Source organism: Semicossyphus pulcher, unplaced genomic scaffold (assembly GCF_022749685.1).
Source record: "Semicossyphus pulcher isolate SPU_LCO1_2020_fin unplaced genomic scaffold, fSemPul1.0.p SCAF_18, whole genome shotgun sequence".
Taxonomy (NCBI): domain Eukaryota; kingdom Metazoa; phylum Chordata; class Actinopteri; order Labriformes; family Labridae; genus Semicossyphus; species Semicossyphus pulcher.
In genome coordinates, this window is record NW_027211691.1 from 12503604 (window position 1) to 12524869 (window position 21266).

The 21266-nt window shown below is 43.5% G+C and overlaps 1 protein-coding gene across 1 annotated transcript in view; it reads right to left on the minus strand.

Moving 5' to 3' along the window:
- Window positions 1–7579: 7579 nt before the first annotated feature.
- ctnnd2a (catenin (cadherin-associated protein), delta 2a) overlaps window positions 7580–21266 on the minus strand; it is a 287463-nt gene continuing 273776 nt past the window's right edge. Inside the window, exons 23-26 of the mRNA XM_069666943.1 lie at window positions 17223–17349; window positions 11588–11719; window positions 11025–11101; window positions 7580–10190 (exon numbers count right to left, since the gene is read on the minus strand). Of these exons, the coding sequence (XP_069523044.1) occupies window positions 9771–10190; window positions 11025–11101; window positions 11588–11719; window positions 17223–17349 (756 nt within the window). The 3' untranslated portion in view covers window positions 7580–9770. The remainder of the gene's footprint in view (window positions 10191–11024; window positions 11102–11587; window positions 11720–17222; window positions 17350–21266) is intronic.

The following is a 21266-nucleotide window of genomic DNA, read 5'->3' on the forward strand; positions in this document are numbered from 1 at the left end:
ATGTCCCAGAAAAATTGAAGAGTCACTGATGGAAACTGCACGACTCCGAAGCAAAAGACGAATACAGAGCTCAACATGCGGCTCATTTTTCCTCCCTCATACTTTCTTTTTAGTGTCACTCTCCCTCCACCCTTCTTTCTGTTCTTCGCCTTTTCACATGCAAGACTGAGAGAGAGGGAGAGCATTCATTACTCAGGGTGGAAATACATGGCACACATTCAAACTGCCATAGGTGAAATCCTCTTCAGAAGTCAGTGATCTCAACACCTGCCCATGGCTGATATGACTGTGTGTGTGTGTGTGTGTGTGTGTGTGTGTGTAGCTGGGGCCTTTGAGAGGAGCACTCTCAGTGACGGCTTACAGAGAGACAGAATGAGGACGTCACAGGTGAGTGAATTTGCTCAAACTGACAGGTAAACACACACACATGCACACACATCCATTCTCTCACACACATGCAATCATGCCTCAGAAACATACATACCCTCCGTTTCCCTCTACCTATCTCACACACACACACACATACACACACTGACGTAGCTCTGTGGGAGCCAGCTGGGTCCTCTGCAGCAGCACTATCACACATGAATAACCAAGGCTTCTGCTCTGCAGCATTGACTATTCAATACCTGACAGGGCGCCTTATGGCGTGTGTGTGCGTGCGTTAGTGTGTGCATGTGACAGCAAACCATCTATATGAGCGTATATTTAGATGCATGTGTCCGTGTCAATCATAGCCAAAGTGAACTTGAGTGGAAAGTGAGGGCAGGAAGGAGAGAGAAGACGTTGCAACAGGCAGATTGATTACCAATAATGAGATGCTTCTCTGGTCACCATAGGTTTACTCCCTCTGAAAGGAGGCCGAGGTCAGGCTCAGGTAGGAAACAGTTAAAAGTGGAGCTGCTTAGCTCTCTGAAAAGTCAGATACTAACTGTGAGGGCAGATGCCCAGCTGTCTCAAGACTGGATGCACCAGAGGTAGCCTTAATTTTAATGGACAAACCAAGAAGTCTGACTGCAAAACACTCACTCATCTCTGTATGGTTTGGGTGTTATTGATGGATTCTGTTCAGCGTGATCAAAGGTGCGATGGTTGTGCTTTGTTCTGCATGGATCCAATTCAGGGGCTGCTGTGTTAATAAAGTAAAAAAAAAACAACAATCTGTATTTCTTCCTGTGTATAGATCCAGAAGTTGTTCACAAAGTCATCCAAACTTTTAAAGCTTTATTTTTTTCCATGTTGCTGCATTTCTCTTGGGATTTTAATGTTGGTTTGTTGGTTGATCAGTCCACCACTGAGATGTTTGAACAGCTTTTGGCTTATTCTAAGCATAGTAATTATAATAATAACTTAGTCTTATACAGCGCCTTTCATGGGACCCAAGGCCGCTTTACAGAGCAAATAACGAACAGGCAATGGAACAAAACAAGCAAACAAATAGGCAGAAAGAGGTTAAACAAAAATAGCACTGAAAACAGGGGAAGGTGGTGGATTATAGACCAAAGGCCGTGGTGAACAGATGGGTTTTGAGGGTGTTTCTGAAAATGTCCAGGGAGGCAGCGTTGCGACTCTCTGCAGGCAGAGAGTTCCAGAGGGTAGGGGCAGCAACACCGAAGGTTCCCAAAAGTTCAGAGGCGAGAGCGAGGGATGGAGAGCAGATCTCCAACCTTCCGGAGCAGTGCCTTGGGACCCACAACCATGAGCTCTGTTCTATTACTACTATTACTATTATTATTAGTTTGAGTATGTTAGATGACAACCAGTTATTTATTTCATCCAGGCAGTTGACAAAAGATTGAGGTGGGAGCTGTGTGGAAGGTTTGGTGCAGAGATAGAGTTGAGTGTCGTCAGCATAGGAGTGAGAGTTGAGAACATGGTGGCGGATGATATGACCGAGTGGGAGCATGTAGATGGTGAAGAGGAGGGGGCCAAGCACAGAGCCCTAGGGCAGGCCTTGGGTGACTGGGGTGAGGGGGGACTGGAGTTATTGATTGTCACAAAATGTTTCCGATTTGAGAGGTAAGACTGAAACCAAGAGAGAGCTGTGTCGGTGAGGCCAAGGTAGATAGTGTGGGAGACAGTTAAGCTTAATCCAACAGTCCAGTTGCCTTTTGGATTAAGTTTAGAATCACCATAACCTGGATGACTGAGAACCTTCACAGGCGGCTTTTGGCTTAGTTGCCGTGGCAATGTGTGCAGACATTCATGGTCCTCAGAAGATACAACTCTTGGATAGACATGAAATGTGGTACAGACACTACGTATTAATTCTACTCTTTTGATGATCACTTTTCATCCAGTGCCATCATCGGATTAAAAGTGGATTGTGTTCAGTACTTTGAAGGCCACATGTTTGCCAACTAATCAAATCCCTATCAGGCTCATATGTCTAATTAGCAATTACCAAATGTAAGCATTCAAACATACTAAACTAAGATCATTACCATGGGCATTTTTTAAACATTTTAAATGTCAAAAATTTGTCACTGTGAGCTAGTATGTTGAAGTTAGCATGCAGCTCAAAGCACGGCTGTTCCTGTTATAGCTTGTTAAAATCTGAACAGAGTTTCTGTACTCTTCTGTACTATTACATGACTATACTGTTGTGAACCATAACCAACCATGTTTGCACAGTTTTAGACTTCTATTTTAAGGTAGCCGTTGGATTATGACTTCAATACACAGGGTAATCAATTAAAGAGGATAAAACTTACCGTAGTTGTTGTGTTGAGTGTGAATTTGCCTTGTGTGAACTGGTCCATAAGGCAATCGTTTATTTTATTTAAAAAAACAGTGCCTGATTGCCTGATGAAGGTCGAGCACTGAAACGCTGCAAGCAAATAAATAAAAATAAGCATTTCTGTGCTATAAAAAAGACCATACAAAATAATAAAAAGACTGAGTACCACACAATAAATGCACACATTTACCTGTTAATTCACTGACGTGTAGCTTTGTATCATTGCTGTAATGTTTAGTTCAGAGTTATACTTCCTGCTGAGCTTTTAACAAAGACTTTCTATCACTGCTGACTGGCAGTCTGTGTCTATCTTCATCTATATTAATCAGCAGTGTTTATAATTTTCTGCCCTGTGAGATATCTCTTGGCACAGATCAAATTAAAACATCCTGCCACTTCCTGCAGGTGTAAATGAACCATGATAACACCCATGTCAAACTGTAGTGAAAAGTAAGTAGAGTGAATCGACAATTTTGGATAGATGCAGTGGTAAGGCTGTGACTTAAAGTTATCTGCAAAAGGATCACCTCGCATGTTGTGTGTATAAAGCTGCGATCTTTAAAAAAGTTACTGACTATGTGCAGCGATTAAGTTTTGGTGAACACTGAGTGAGGCTGGCCAGTTTCCACACGCTGTGGAAGTCTAATGCTAATACTTAGCAACAAACCCACACATTGTCTGCTTTTGTCAGAGCACAATATTTATAACAAAAGATCAGAGACTTGCTGTGTCAAAAGTGGTTGCTTTCAGATGAACCCACATTTATCACGAATCTGCAGTTTCTCTTAGCTCTGCAGACCTTGATAGCGTCTTTTATCCCATTGTTTGGCTTTCCAGCCTGCAGCTGTATTATTTTGGTTCACTTTCACTGCTCTTAAAGAGCTTGTAGAACTGTTTTGGGCCAAAGAAGGCTGCAGTGTTCAGAATAAAAAGTTGTAAAATGACACTGAAGGCTATCAGGCTGACCAGCAGCAAACTGACAGACACAGTTAGCGGCCAGCTGATAGCATTTAGCAGAGCGGGTAATTCAGTGAATCACACACATATAATAAGCTGCATAAACAGGAGGTGTCTCGGGGGATATGAAAATGCAAACTGTTGAAGTTATGATGTGTTAGCGCCTTAGCAGAGAGCGGCCCATATGATTTGAATGTTAGCTTGTCCCTGAACAGGGCCCTTATTTCACCTAGCAGCTGTTCTCGGCACATTCGACTGACTCCTCTCAGCTAATGAAAAATAGAAGCATTTTTTGATTTTTCACACAATATTGTCTGGCGTATTTGTCATTTCTTTTTCAACTCAGAAGTTTTCTACATTCCCCAAGACGCCGTTTCCCAGACTTTGCACTTCTAAAGCTGCTACTTACAATGTTTGCCACTACATGACGCCGGAAACTTCTCCAAAATTTTGAAAGTCTCCTCAACCTATCCGATTTCTCTTCCACCCTTCATTCCTGTCCTTCCATTCATACCTCCCTTCACCTTCAGCCTCTACCCTTCCCTCTCCTTCCCTTTCAGATGAGAGCATTAATTTCTCAAGGTCTATCTGTGGCACACAGTGGCTAGGTGGAGCCTCACTTCTCCTTAAACACAAATTGATTTCACGCTCAAATCCACCGAGTATAAATCACAGACCCTCCACCTGCTCCCCACTACGTCACTGTCTCCTTCTTTTCCCCCTTACATCTCACTTTGTGTCTTAACCTCCCCCCCTTTCACATCCTGCCCGGCTCTTTGCTGACATGCACCTGTGCGTACAAACATGTGTACACACACGCACAAACACACATCCGTGCTGAGGTGTGTGACGCCTGAATGGGCCAGGAGGCTGTGAGAGTCGGAGGAAGAGAAAGCGGGGAGAGAGAGTGAAACAGTGAAGGCCGGAGGCATCTACAGGGTGGAACAGTTTCTTGCAAGGCTGTGCGTTGGAAAATTGAGGAGCCATTTTCATGCCACATTAAGTTACAGCAGCCTTCCTCTATGGGACTGTGCTCAGACAGAGGAGTCTTGCCTCTATTGTAAAGGCTAATAATCAACGCAATGGAGTTATTACCCAACAGTACATTTCACAGGCCGAACCTAGACAGGATCAAAGTAGGGGAAGGGAGGGGAGAGAGGAGGGGGAGACATGACTTCCAATGGATTGTAACAAATGCTGCTCGCTCCAGCTCAGCATCAATCATTTTATATGCTTCACTTCAATCTCAAATGGATATCTGGATGAATGGGATCAAAGTCGTAGGGGGCAGCACAAAAAGGAGGAAACAATGGAAAATATAATGTAGGGATTTCCATTAATGCGTCTTTGAAACCTGTCCATCGTTATTACCTTTAGAGCAGAGGCTGGCGTGTGTAGGAGCCCTCGCTTTGGCTTTACATGTCTGTATTATTAGTAATAACACCACATCATCGCTGTCACTCGGGGGCAACATCACAGTCAAACATTAAGCCCCCTGTCATTCTAAAACATGCCTATCAATGCCTCGCTGTACAAGTGCGTTGACTGTACGGCATCTGAAAGGGGTCATTATGAGCTAAAGTATGAATAGGGCTGATTTCTAAAGCACTATCATACAACGTGTTCCCACTTGCCTGTCAGTCAAGTCCCCTCAAACACTGTATGTTTGTGTGAACAGAAGATGGAATAAAGATGTTAACAGTGTCGCTTGTCAGCCACAGGAATGACTGGGTTTAATTGTCTGTGTAAGAGCTGTCTGAATGTATTGACTTTGTTTGCATTGTGAAGTGTCTCTGAGTCTCTGCTCCATCTCAAGTGGGGAGTGCATTCATTCCTATTGCATTCAATTGTAGCCAACTTTGTGAATATATATCAGACTATAGCAGCTGACATATAAGTGTCCAAGGTTAGATGGAACCAAACAGTGTATAAAAAGATGGACGAGGCATCTCCATCTGCTCTCGTTGTACAAAACTGAAGCCAAACTAGCCCCTGTGATAGACGCTGCCATCTTGCGATGGTGCTCACTTGGAGCCAGAGTTGTGCAGAGATCAGTGGGTGGAGCCGCCGCAGCCACTTTCGCTAAACCAAAACACACAATTAACTTACCGAATAAACCCCAAAAACTGCAAAGATCCCTCACGTCGGCGCGTTTAACCGCAGAACAGCTTCTTTGTGTTGGTCTGAAGCTAACGTTCACAGAGATGGACACTTCAATGACTGTAGTGGATTGTTTTAGTTACATCTCCTCTTGCCGGTCCGCTAATCCGGAACAGATCGGCTGCAGGAGCCGTATTTGTCAACAGAGCTGTCAATTATCCTTATACTAACTAATTAAAAATACTAATTTTAACTAATTAATTAATAATAATAACTATATGACAGAAACCATGTTTGAGAAAAATGTATGTGGCGAGTATTTTGACTCATGTCCCATCTGATAAGATGGAGGAGGCGGGCTTTATTTAGTATAGGTCATAGGGCAGCCAGTCAGGAGGGGGCACTTGAAATGTTTTGGCTTCACTTTTAGGGAGCTGTCATGTTGTCCATCTTTTTATACAGTCATTGTTTTGAACACACACAAGTTTAAGAAAACCTCACCACAATACTTAGCCTCACAAATATAAATTAACAGTCTTGACGTATTACCCAATACACAAATAAAAATGTTATGCGACACAGTATAAACTGTGATAAAGGAGTCAGGCAATCAACAGTCTACATTGAGGGTGTCACAAAATAAAATACCCATTAACTCCCTTAAATGCACCTTTGTGTTTTATACATGCAGGTGCTGCGACATCAGTAAATTACAGTGCAATAAAATGTAATAGCTCTGAGATTAGGATATGTGTGAAGCTTAAAACAGTGCATTTTCATTACAGAGGTTTTGACTTAAAGGGAGATTCTGCTATAACAGTTCAAATCAAAGCAGAAGCATCTGCACCATTAGCCTATATGAAAATTCAAAATACAGAAAAATGCTGCATCCTACACTTTCTATAATACAATTTGATAGAATTGTTCTTTTCCATCCATCCATCATCTATACCGCTTATCCTGTTCAAGGTTGTGGGGGGGGGCTGGAGCCTATCCCAGCTGTCATTGGACCCTGGACTGATTGCCAGTCAATCACAGGGCTGACACACAGAGACAGACAACCTTTCACACTCACACTCAGACCTACAGGCAATTTTGGAGTCACCAATTGAGCACGATTTTGGACTGTGGGAGGAAGCCAGAGTACCCAGAGGGAACCCACACTTGCACGGGGAGAACATGCAAACTCCACACGGAAAGGTCCACTACGTCCAAAGCGGGATTCGAACTAGGAACCTTCAATCTGTGAGGCGACAGCGCTAACCACTGCACCACCGTGGAGCCTAGCATTGTTCTTTTGTGCCACCCAAACATAAATGCCATAAACCCAGAACACCCAGTTTGTAAGGCAAGATTTCCGCTGACTTCTGTAGAGGCACAGAAGAGTTGCTGCCTGTATAAACTGCACTTTGTGTTAAATTGTACTAGTATTTCACAGTAAGAGCTTAGATTATATTTTGAAGTGCTCATCTTACTTTGCAGTGTTTTTTTAGGGTTATTCAATAGGGTTGTTTTATATGATACAGCCATTCATGTTTTCAGGCTATTAACTTTAACATCCTTAAAGCCGCAGCCCTTTTGAAGACAGACTGAAAGAGCACAAACATCCGAGTTAATCTAAAGCACATCAGAGTGTGTCAGATGAAATCACATTTTTCCTTTACAAAGTGTACCTGCAAAGAAAACATCTGACAGCTTAGGAAGGATGTGAACATCCAGGTCTAAAACCTCATCTGTTAGAATGATCAATAATAGAGGAGACCACATTGTTTGATTGCAAAGAGTCTTTTTATTTTTCCTTGTGTTCAAGTACGGTCCTCTCTCAGCAGGGTCATCTAAGAAGCATGGACACACAATTACACACAACTCGCACCAGAGCCTGAGCATCTTCAGGTGGGGTTTCTCTTTTGTCTCGATGGGGAGAGGGGGGGAGGGGGGGGGCCTGATCAGCAGCTTCCACGTTTAGGTCAAGTGAACAAGAGTCCTGTTGTACATCACATAATCATTTTTTCTCTGCGAACAGTTGTTGCATTTAGTGACACTGACATCTGCACATAAAAATTATATATATATATTTATATTTATATTCATATATTCATAGATTTGTCATTCTATATCAACAATTCATTCTAGTGATTTTTACCTTGGTTGCTCATGTTGTAAAACTGGACAAACTGTCGGTAGGAATGCCTTGTTTGGACACTGATTTATACAGGAACGCACACGCACATACACGCAACGGAGGCATACACACACTACTACACACATGCATGCATAGATACGCTCGCTCAGGTTTAGGTGTACACACACAGGCCACACATTCTGTCACATACATGCACAAACGCACACACACGCTTGTGTCCCCACACACACTTAGCCAACACAGAGAGGCAGGTCTGTACATCTAAGGGAGGGAGATGTTACCCATGATCCCCAGCAATAAGTACGGCTTCACCTGATCAAAACACAAGAAAATAAAAGTTACAAACAGCAGAGGGAGTCTTCTGGTCATTGTCTGTAAACTTCGACAGAATGTCCCTTTAAAGTCCGAAAGGACTGGCCCACGAGGTGTCAAAGTTTGGCACAATGTCATGTCTCTCTCTTTCTCCTTGTTTCTACTGTACACTGAGATGTACAATACTCAGGGCGGCTCTTGTTGGATGGACCAGTTTTTATGCACAAGTGAAGATGAGAAACCACTAAAAGTTGACATGGTCAAACATATTAGCTCCTGGAAAGGAAAAGACATCCCCTTCCAGAGACAGAGAGTGTGCTTTAAACATACACATAAATTCTTTCGGCAGTGAAAAAGCACTTTTGTTGACAAGCACTCGGGAGCGATGCCGCTCTGCCAATCTGTAGCTCTGGCAGCCTTGAACTGCGCTTCACGTTAAAGTGTGTCCACAACAAAATTCACTGATGGAGAGAGAAAAACACAAACACTGCAGGGTTTCCTCTCTGGTTGGGAAAAGGGCAAAACAAATGTGTCCACTGACATCCACCCTGACAATGTCTGTCCTTTCTGCTTCTTGTGTTATTTTTGTTGCTTTTAGTTGTTTAAGTCAGTTTGTCAGTCGTGGAAAAAAAAAAAACTGTTTCATAAGTGGCCCCATCAAAAACATGTGTAATATACACACTATATCACCTTTGAACTGTACACAGAAAATAAAAATGCTTTTCTGAAAGTGAAAATTTAGAAAAGTACAAATAAAAAAAGATGTAAAGAATGGTGACAAAATGTCTTTTGAAGATGACATTCCTTGAAAAGAAATTGAGAAGCCTCTGTAGGCGGCAAGGCCATCGCAACAAAAAGGGGAAGAAAAGCAGTGCTACGTTTGTCACTCAGGTGAAATGGTAAACATCCACTTCTCGACTTGTGCCTCATGTGCTTTCATCTTTATCTGTGCTTTTATTCCTCCTGACCTCCTGAAGTGCCCTCACGCCATCCTCGTCTCTCCTCTCTTCTTCTTTGTCTTCAGCAAAAGGTCAGTGCACTTCCTGCTCCTTTAGAGTGAGAGCTCACCCTCATCCACTCCCCATTATTTCCTGAACCCCTCTCTCTCCTCCTCTCTAGTCTGCTGCGTACTCTCTCCACCCGCTCGTTTCCTCTCTATCTGTATTCCCCTGCCCACTCCTCTATCACCTTTTCAAACACTCTTCTTCATATCTACTCCCACCCTATCCACTCACCGGTGCAATGAAGCTGACTTTGAAGAAATAAAGAGGTCTGGAAAAAAAAAAGGAAAATGTTGGCATGCACATGCACAGTCTCTCTTTGTCACTCGACCTGACTTTACTTCTTAACACCATCTTCCCCCATATTTTAGATTTTCTGCCACTGGTTACAAGTTCCTGTTTCAACATGCCACTTGTTGTCACCTTGTGTTAATCTGCTGTTGATCGCTTGCAAAAATAATCCCTTTCACACACGCACACACAGACTCTCCCTCGCCCCCCCATCACCTCAGTCTAACTAGACCCAGGAGTCAGGCGAGGCCGGGTAGTGGCTGGTCTCGTAGTTCAGTTCGCTGTACGGCCGAGAGGCCGAGTAGAAGTCTACGTAGTTGCCGGTGGATTTGAGGCCCAGATGCATGCGCAGGTCTTCCCGTGGGTCTCGGGGCGGTCCTGCAGAGGTCGGAGGCTGCTGGGGTGGCGCCTGAGGCTGGGCCTGTGCCTGGACCTGTGGTTGAGGCTGGGATGGAGGAGGCGGAGGTCCCTGGTCTTCGTAGTAGACATCTTCGAAGCTCCGGCTCTGGCTGTGAGGTGGAGGCTGCGGCGGCTGAGGCTGAGGAAAGGAAGGAGGGGGAGGGTAGGGGTCGTAGTCTTTTAGCACCGCTGCTGATGGGCTGTCCTGCTGGGGCTGGGGGGGCACAATGCAGGGCTGAGCTGGAGCCTGGTTTGGGGAGTGGTGGAAGTGGCACAGAAGTGTAAGGTAGGGGTGAGGTGCAGCAAACAAGAATGGAGAGGCATAGGAATGTGGGGGCAAGGTGACGAGAGGGGAAGGAGATATAGGTGGAGTGATGGAGAGGAGAGGGGAGTGAGCACAGGGGGAGACAGGTTTTTTAAACTAGGCAGTACATGTAAGAGGGCTCAGATAGGAATCAGTTGGAAAGGGACTCATGCTGTGAATTCTGTATTACATGCAGGTATTGAAGGTGGCAATTTATCTGAGATACTGTTACTCTCACAGGCTACACGCATGCATGTGCGTGTGAGTGTAGCTGTCATATTGTAAAACCCTCTGCTCACACACCCTGTACAGTTGAACTGAATCTAGTAAAACCAACGTTTGCATCCATACAAAGGAATATTATGGATTTAATACAGAAAGTCAAATGCTATGCTGCTCTCCGTTTCCCCTCCCTCTTCAACATTAAACACTGGCACATAATTAATGAAATCAACCGAGGGTAATGACTGAAATTGCCAGTCAGGTGTGGGTTCAGGAGGCAATGTTGTGTCGCTGCCTGAGCTGAGGGCGTGTCTCTGTTGCACACTCCACCAGCGCATCTCTTATCACAGCGAGACACCTTTTGTGTGCCTGTGTGTGAGAGCGCCTCTTCCATGCGGCCGCTATCTCTCCCAATAAGCAACTTGTCATGACAGCATACGCCAATTTATGAGAGCCTTGACAACACGCGTGCATTGCTCCAACCTGCTGTGCTGGTGTGCGTGTGCATGTTAAAGTGTGAGTGTGTAGTACATTCACACATTCTTATTAACTCACCTGGTTTTGCTTGATATCATCGCTGGCGGTCAGGTAGGAGTTTCGGAACAACGTAGATGTCCCACAGGATACTTGAACTGAATTCGATGGAGGATAGAAAGAAAAGAAGAAGAAAACAGGTTTATGTGAATGAGTGATTAAGATAAGAAGTACCACTACTACTGCTAATAATAATAAGTCAAAGACAAACAAAACCGTGGGAAACTCGCTCTGCTAATTAGAGTCCAAATCTTCCTGCAGTTTGTTTAAAAGTCTGGCGATTAATTTGTCCCCCGTGACCTCAAGAGAAGATTGTGAAAGACAAAAAAGAAGATGCCAATGGATATTAAAAGAGAGACACAGACAAAAGAAGAGAGAGACAGAGAAAGCAAATAAAGAAAGATACCAGACAGACTGGCAAAGATAGAGAGAAATCCAGGGAAAAAATAGTGCGAGGTCGGGAAAAGCCAGACGAGAAGAGAAATAGGGAATGAAAATAGAAGAGAAAGAAAGATAAAGAGGGGGATAAAATAGAATCATTTAATTCTTCTCAGTCTCTCCATCACACACACACACGCGCGCACCTGCCATGCCGTCTTTCCGGGATGTGTGCTCTCCTTTGTTGCTATGGAAACCAGCGTTGGTTGCCGTGGAATCGTAGTCCATCTTGCGTTCCTTCAGACTCATCATCTCTCTGGGGGAGGCTGGAGCGCTCGCTACACGCACACACACATGCGCACACACACAGACACACACACACACACACACACACACACACACACACACACACACACACGCAAAATAATGAGCAATAAAACCCAGGACAGCATGTGCCTTCACACTCTGCGTGCTAATACTTTTGTGTGTGTGTGTGTGTGTTTGTGTGTGAGAGCGTCTTGGTCTCTCAAGGTGCACAGTCATTATTCATCATTTAGCTTGTCGGCATAAGGGTCACCTCCAGCATGTTAAAGGCCTCCTGGGAATTCTCACACACATACACATGCGCCAGTTTTTGGACACATTATTTGAATATCAAATTTCACATCTGCTACACTTTTTTTTTTGTTAAGACAATATCGTCTTTTTTCCTCTTTATTTTACAGCTCATGTGAAGTACACAGATCTGAAACTGGCCAGCTACACATTAAGAGTTACAAACTCAACTGAACACTGGACACAAACATGCCTTGAACGTGTCATGACTGGTCATGTGACACTGTTTCTTTATGCCACGTTAAAAACAATTATGATGATAATTGGATTCCAAAGTTCTTAGTCTGTCAGATCTTAAAGTTTGGTCAAGATGGTGGACCTAAAGTTCAACACAGTTTACAGCAGTACCTCACTTTTTTGGTCTGACTTGATCCAGATAGCCCGATGAAATAAGCTCACAATCCGCTCTTAGATAATGAATCTAAAATCTGACTTCATTATTATTCCTCAAATTGCTAGTTATCCCCACCAAAATGTGCGCATTCATGCAGGTTTTTCAGACCCGGGAAGACCCGTTTATAGATGCCGATTGTCTCTTTTCCCATTGCCAGTGGAGTATCTCTTTTCTACTGCGTCAAAAACGTGCCAGAAACAGGGTTAGTAAACAGTGAAGATGTTACGGTGGTTCGGTCTTTATTGTATCTATTACTCATTCAGTCTGTGTATCAAACTCTGCGCCGAATATTTTTGAACGATGTCCGAGCGCTGCGATTGGACGGAGACGATAGCTGAGACGATGAGGAGTCGCAGAAGTTACAGACGGAGCATAACATCGCGCCGGAAAGGGGGCGGAGATTAGCGTGTCGACACAGGTTTTGTGTTCCCATCAATGCCAATCGGAGCCAAGGCGATAATTACCCGGGGCTACTGCAGAGTCATTTGACCCGGGTCTGAATGCCAATTGTTACCTTTCCCATTAAGCTAAAAAAGCTGTGTGTTAGCGGGTTTTTTGAACAGTGGGAAAGCGGCTTTAGATTGTCAACAATGCAGCGCACGGAAAGAGAAGTCTTGGCTGGAAGTCTTGGCTGGAAATCCTTTATCGTCTGACAGTTATGGGTTCAGAGATTGAACTTGTTTATATAAACCATAATAACTGTACAATTTATATCATCTAAAGTGTCTATATTTTTTGTAGTTTAGTTTAGTTTGTAACGACTACTTTATACACTCTTAATCACAATGTTGTTTTTTTTTACTGTACTGTTACATTGCAGAGTAGCTTGATGGCTGATTTCTTCCAAAAAAAAGCTCCATCCAATTTACATTTCAAATCCTCTTCAAACATTACAATATTATCTATTTCTGTCACTTTCTCAAATTCAAAAAACAGATCTTTTTTCCTCGCATGAACGCATCACCACACACATGCCTGAGTTCATACATAAACAGCCATGCATCGGCAAGGAGAGACCCCCTACTGTACATACACTGTTTCTCCTTCACATACACACTCAGCATGTCTCAGTGTAATCCCCTTATAGCAGACGTAAAGTGCTTACTCAGTCCCTGTTATCTTGACACACCGAATTGCCAGGATCCTGCTTACCTGCATCAGCCCCTTCAGTGTGCTTAGCTACACAGTACTGTAACAACCCACCACACGTACAGTATTTATATGTACTTTATACAGTATAATCTGTACCTTTAGAAGTGAAGGACATTTGAAGAAAAAGCTCTGAGGACTCATTCAACCAAACACGGAGAATTGTAGATGGCCATTGGACTAATGGGTAAGCACCACTCAAGTTGCGAAAGAAGAATAATGCCCCCTCCAAAATAAATCTGAGGCATGCCAAAAATCAGTATAAAAAGACTTTGTTCTTTTTAGCTGTTCTCTTATACCCCGATAATAGCAGTGTTTGGAAACCAAATAGAACGAAGGCTTTTAGACATTTTTCGAAGTGCCTTTGAGTCTCATTTATATCATTTGAATGCTGGAGGACTCTTTATTCAGCTGCATTAAAAGCAAACACACGATTAGCGACTATTTGGTTTTGGTGAATGAAATTTCAAAGAGAAACTGGGGAAGAAAGGAGCTTTTGTAATGCTTTGACACATTTGATATTTAATTCTCTGCTTTTGACACCTCTGCAGTGGATTCTATTAAGGTGGATGCTAAAAACCTGTCGCAGACACCTCCAGAGACCGCGCCATCACTCCTGGTTACGGTTACAGTGGGGACCTGGCTCGTAACTATACGAGAGCCCTGGAGACTCGTTCTATCAGCGCAAGCCACAGCAGGACCCTGTGGGGGCCCTGATGGATGCAAAGGTCTCTCTCTCCCTTTGTGTCTCCCTCCGTCTCTCTGCCTTCCTCTTCTCCTCTCTATCTCCTCCACAATTTTTTTCACTCTCTGCTCTCTCTCTCCCCTCCCTGTGTGCCTGCTCGCCATCATTACTCCTTCTGCTTTGATCCATCTCTAAGGGCCGGATTGCAGACTGGAGCATATGCACAGAGGAGATACAGATGCAAGTGTGTGTGTATTAGACAGTGTGTGTGTGTGTGTCTGTAAAGACCAAGAGATCAGAGGGAGAGGTGAGAAGAAAGTGGGATTACTGAAAAGAGGAGGAGGACAAGAATGAAACAGGCGAGCGAGAAGGGGAAGATGACCGGAAAAGCGACGGGGGGAGGCGAGGAGTGAAAAGAGGGGAGGAGCAGGAGAGAAGATGGGAGTCATTTCAAATCATTTCCCATTTATCCCACCTCCTCCGCTCCGGCGCAGACATACACAAATTCCTCTCTGCACAATGATCTCAAAACTCCTTATTTTCAATGTCGCTGGCCAAAGTCAAATCCCCATCCTTCACTTCCTACTCAGTGCATTAACCATCCCTCAATCCCTAATTCTTCTTGCATCCTTGCCTTTTCTCTTTATCTCCGTCTCTGTTTATCTCACCCCCCTCTTTCTCTGTCTCCTCTCTCACACACACACACACACACACACACACACAAATACACACTATTCTCTCCCTCTCTCTCTCTTAGCTGGGTCCTTGAAGACCTCTCTAAGCCGGGAGGAAGGAAAAGTACTTTTCTGCCTCATCAGCTTGCTAAGCCCGGTGTGGAGAAAGCACAGCTAAAGGCTCTTCTACTACTGATGCTAACAGCTAATGCTAATGTGCCCTTTGCTAAGCATGAAGGCCAGTGGGCTCAAGCTAAAGGCTAATGATAATCATACTTTACAGCATGAAAGCCCGTGGGTGGCGGGTAATGACGCTAACAGCTGTATTGCCCTGATGTAAAGACTGATCGACTGGTAAATGTTGATGCTCGTGGTTAATGTCGAAATTATATCTCATTACAACCCATGTGTGTCCTGCACCTTCTACTTGTGTTCATGCTTCACATACACGTCCAGACAATAGTTAGCTCTATCTTTGCACTTTTTGGTGGACTAAATTTATTCTCTAACATAGTGGACCTTTGTCCTAAAGGTGAGTTGATAACAAGAATGTATAACTGAACCAAATCTGCAATGATACAGCCAACTATTGTCTGGACATATATGTGAAACATGAGCACAACCAGTGCGTACACGCTTAAATTTGAACAGCTGCTGTTGTTACATAGAAATAATAATCCTCACACTTAAAGGTATAATAAGTAGGATTTTCCTAGAAAAATAAATTATAGACTTTTACAAATATAATATAATGTAAATCATCACTTATGGGCCTCTGCACATGTGTGTTAGTGAGTGTGTGTGCAGACCCTTGTGAGACCCTTCGCTCTGCATCTGTTGTTTTGCTTTGCACGGGACGTTTTCAGGAGGGGCGCTGCTGCCCTGAGCCAACTACAGCGTATATGTGAGTGTGGGAGTGGTTCAAATTAGCAACTGGGCCCCATTCAGACCGGCGAACATGGCGATAGAGCGATGCAGAGTGGGCCCTCTTTCTGTTGGACAGGTAGGTGCCTCATACCGGATAGGACAAGCTAACCGGCGGCTAGCATGCTAGCGTAAAGGTAAACGGCGGTTACCATGCTAGTGTTCATGCACGAGAGAGAGTGAGAGTGAGTTTCTGGTGACGAAGAGCCCAGGAGGAGGGGCCCAGTTTGAATGTGTTGTTGACAAAATGCGAGGAAAAAATCCTACTTATTATACCTTTAAAGGAAAGTTTGTTTTAGCAAATATGCTGATTCTCTTACAGAGAGTTAGACGAGAGAGTTGTACCATTTTCTTCTCCTTTAAGCAGGATAAATATGAAGCTAGAGTAAACAGATGATTGTCTTAGCTTAGCAAAAAGACTGGAAGCAGGTAAAAGAAGTTAGCCTGGCATGTCCAAACTCAAAGAGCACAAAATCCAGAACACCGTTCAGGGAATCAATACGCGCAGAGCTCAAACTGGAGCATGACTGGGAGCATTTTAAACAGTTTTCGAAGAGAGAGCTCAGTCATGTAGTCATGTTTGATTTTGTGCTTCCTGTTTTACAGTCGGTTTTATTGCAGGATATTTTCTATCCTGTATTGTTATATCTGTTTTATTGCTGTCTGTTTTTTACTGTCTCTTGTGTATTTGTTGTTGATTTCATGTATTTTATAGGCCCATCTAGGGACGGGCATTGCAATTTAGCCAGGACTATAAATGCTGTAGTGTGTGGCATCGGTTTACTTGCTTCATACTTGTCCCTATACAAATAAACATTAAATAAATAAATAAGTATTTCCAGTAAAAAGCATGTATTCCTGTAACATTTACCTTGCCACGTTTTCTAAAATGCTTAAATTAGAAGTTAAACTAAGAACATCTACCATAGAAAATTGTTCTCTTGCTCCTAAACTAATCATATATTTGCTTTAACCTTAATACTGTTAGCCTTTACTTTAGAATTTTATCAATAGTAATAACAAAACTTTAAAGCAGGCAGTTATTAGGCTGTGAGAAAACACCCTAAATGACCTCTGTTAAAGTGGGAACATGTTTTATCAGCCTCATTTCCTCTTTGATTTTGGGGATGATGACAGTCCACTATGTCTCTGCTCCACATTATACCAACTTTTGCACCTGAACTTCCCAAGACCCCAGTGTTATTGCTGAGCCAGACGTCTGGCCATGTTAGATTACCCAGACCTACATTTAGATCAAATATAACCTTAACTCTAAATTTAAATAAACTTCAAAAATGTCTTCAACTGAAACTGGTTTTCAAGGTAACTGAGAGGTAATGCACACACACAGAAGAATTCTATCACATACATAATCTCTGTATTTTAGCTCTGTTTCTCACCTGAGCGATTATTTGGGGACGTCCTGACAGGGGAGACGGAGGGGGTTCTTGAGGAGGAGTAGGGCCTCTGTCTGTCTCTCTCTATCGTTGAAGCGGAGCCCACAAAGTGATACTGGGAGTAACCATCCTGTGAAACAAACACAAAAACAAAAGGAAACATTATGATTTGGCAAACGTAGCTGAACAAACACATAATCGAATACTCACTTGTAAGGTGTTTTTTAACAGTAAAAATGATTGACCATCATAGAAAGACAGGTCTACAGTCACATAGTCACTACACCTTTTAAATATATTGAACAAGCAGTTACAGGTGTCCATCACATTTTCTTTATTTTCTTAAAATCTATGCTGTTCCTTTTTCATATACAGTACTGTGCAACAGTTGCAGGTGTGAAAAAATGCTGTAAATTAAGAATGCTTTCAAAAATGGAAGTGTTAATAGTTTATTTTCATCAATTAACAAAATGCAGTGAATGAACAGAAGAGAAATCTAAATCAAATCAATATTTGGTGTGACCACCCTTTGCCTTCAAAACAGCATCAATTCTTCTTGGTACACTTGCACACAGTTTTTGAAGGAACTCGGCTAGTAGGTTGTTCCAAACATCTTGGATAACTAACCACAGCTCTTCTGTGGATGTAGGCTTCCTCAAATCCTTCTGTCTCTTCATGTAATCCCAGACAGACTCCATGATGTTGAGATCAGGGCTCTGTGGGGGCTATACCATCACTTCCAGGACTTCTTGTTCTTCTTCATGCTGAAGGAATGACATCGGCTGTATGTTTGGGGTCGTTTTCCTGCTGCAGAATTAATTTGGGGCCATTGCATGATGGATAAGTATCTGCCTGTATTTCTCAGCATTGAGGTCACCATTAATCCTGACCAAATCTCCAACTCCATTTGCAGAAATACAGCCCCAAACCTGCAATGAACCTCCACCATGCTTCACTGTTGCCTGCAGACACTCATTATTGTACCGCTCTCCAGCCCTTCGGCGAACAAACTGCCTTCTGCTACAGCCCAATATTTCAAATTTTGACTCACCAGCCCAGAGCACCTGCTGCCATTTTTGCCATGTTTCCGTTCATAGTTGAGTCGCTTGGCCTTGTTTCCATGTTGGAGGTATGGCTTTTTGGCTGCAACTCTTTCATGTAGACCACTTCTGGCCAGACTTTTCCGGACAGTAGATGGGTGTACCTGGGTCCCACTGGTTTCTGCCAGTTCTGAGCTGCTGGCACTGCTGGACATCTTCCGATTTCAAAGGGAAATAAGCTTGATGTGTTTTTCATCTGCTGCACAGAGTTTCCTTGGCCGACCACTGTGTCTACAATCCTCAACGTTGCCTGTTTCTTTGTGCTTCTTCAAAATAGCTTGAACAGCACATCTTGAAACCCCAGTCTGCTTTGAAATCTTTGTCTGGGAGAGACTTTGCTGATGCAGTATAACTACCTTGTGTCCTGTCTTGCCATGGCGTATGACCTGTGACATGAAACTGTCTTCCACAACCTCACCTTGGTAGCAGAGTTTGGCTGTTCCTCACCCAGTTTTAAGCTTCCCACACAGCTGTTTCTGTTTCAGTTAATGACTGTGTTTCAACCTAAATGTGAAATTGATGTTCATTTGAGCCTGTTTGGTATAATTGGTTGATCATACACCTGACTATAATCCTACAGAATCCCTGTCTTTGTGCAAGTGTACCTTTAAGAATTGAGGCTGCTTACAACTTTTGCACAGTACTGTATAAAGTTGGCACCAGGAATATTTTACATATGGATCTGATAGCACAAAGTTTTAATGGGGGGTGAGAGTTAGCATGGAGGGGGGAGGTTCTGGGACGCCAGAGCTAACTGTGGAGCCTCCTCGAGGTGTCGTGGGCCTAACTTGACGAAACACCTGTGAAGGGAGGTGCCACCTGTTGATGTGTTGGCTCTCACTGCCCATCTAACTACAGGTTAAAGCTGCTGCCTCTTCTCTCCACTCTTCCCTCATGAAAATAGGGGAGTAGGGGGAGGTAGAGCGTACAGCCTAGCCCAGCGGGGGTGAGTGCTAGCCCTTGACAGGGCACCTCACCCTGGCTCTGCCTTCCCTGTCTTCTTTCTAATACCCCTTTCCCACCTAAAATTAGTGTGTTCACACTGGTTTTTCAGACCCGGGAAGCCCCGCTTATAGATGCTCTAGATTGTCTCTTTTCCCATTGCCAGTGGAGTATACTCCTTTTGGTCTCTTTTCTGCTGCGTAACCATCTGACGTCACAAACAGTGAAGATGATTAGGTCTTTATTGTATCTATTATTCATTCAGTCTAGTTATCAAACTCGGCGCCGACAAATTTGGAACAATGTTCGAGCCGATTGGATGGAGACAGGTGGAATTTGTAGCTGAGATGACAAGGAGTCGCAGAAGTTACCGACGGAGCATAGCATCGTGCCGGAAAGGGGGACGAGATTAGCGTGGCGACCCGTGTTTTTTGTTCCCATAAATGTCGGGTCCACCGCAGAGTCATTTAACCCGGGTCTGAATGCCGATTGTAACCTATCCCATTTGGCAAAAAAAGCCAGGTGTTAGTGGGTTTTTTGATCAATGGGAAAGTGGCTTAACACACCTCTCTCTACAAACTCTTCTCTCTCTATTTTTCTCTTGTGTGTTTAATTCAAATGTGGGGGCCAGTAAAAGCCATGTGGAAGGGTAGGTAGTATCAGCCTTGTCAATACTTGGAGCTTGCATGAACGGAGCTTGGGTCTGTTGAAGTTGGCAATGCTGCTTGGGTTGCGGTGGTAGGTTTTAAGTATTGGGATAAGAGTACAAGGGGAGGGGTTTCTTCACTGAGTTATTCTTATCATTCAGGCACAAGTATCTTGTGTTAAATTCAAATAACCACCTATAAGAAACATGTAATCTTTAGATTACAAATTGAAAGTCCTCCATCAGTTCAGTACTTTGAAACTATCCGCTGCACGCATTTGCAACTTCCAACTAACAGAAAGAAAAGAAAACTTTACAAACAATCTCAAGGACGGAGCCACTTCGGTACAAGTGAATTAAGAAGTGGCACTTCAACAATGGCGAGAGAACTGTTTGAGCATTGCTGAATAACAGAGCTGTGTATATAAAGGTTACTGATAAAGCAGCTGTGTAATGGTTGTAGCACGTACTCCTTCAAAAGCATAGAAGAACTGTTCGGGCCACAGTTTTAGGCACAACTGCTGGAGTCTAACTATGATTCACAATTTGAAGACAAAGTCACACTTTTGTATAAAAATGATGAATGCAACTTTTTGAATGTAGCAGCCACAAAGCACCGATTTCCATTAGATCAGAAAGGATCACGATGACTGTCCTTGGTTGTTACAAAAAGCAGTTCTCTTCTCTCTTAACTTTTAACACATTTCACTGAAAAATAAAACTTTTCCTTTCCAAACATGTTGCGTTTCTCAAGTTTAACAACCTGTCATAGGCCAGTCAGAAATGCACGCGGACAAACACAAATCACCCACACATACACAACATACCCACATCTGTCAACACGCGACAAGCTGAGTGAATTTCCCAGTGTCCTTCCAGAAAAGATTAATACAACTAACAACTCACAAGCGTAATTACTGCCAAGCCAATGACTTTGAATCTGTATTAGTTTAGCAGTGATTGGAGCAAAGCCCTTTTCATAAAAATGGATTATGAGAGTCAACAACAATCACAGAGCTGGAACCAAATTCAATTTAGCATTAGGATAATTGGCTACCTCTGAAGGCAAAGCACAAGCAGATGATAAAAGATAATGGAGACATGCTCCGTCATAGCCGGACTGTCTGTATGCCTCAGCTCAGCAGTGGGAAACCGGATGGACTGCGGGGACTACGAGTGGACGGGAGATGCGAATTACTTCAGTGCAGTTAGGCTGAAGAGGAGGAGGCGGAGGGGAGGAGAATGAGAGGACTGAGGGATGGAGGAGATGAGGCAGAAAGAAAGGGAGGACGGAGAGATAGGGTAAGAGCTGAGAAAGACAAAAGATGACAGAATGTAATGAGAGCGAGGAGGAGGGGG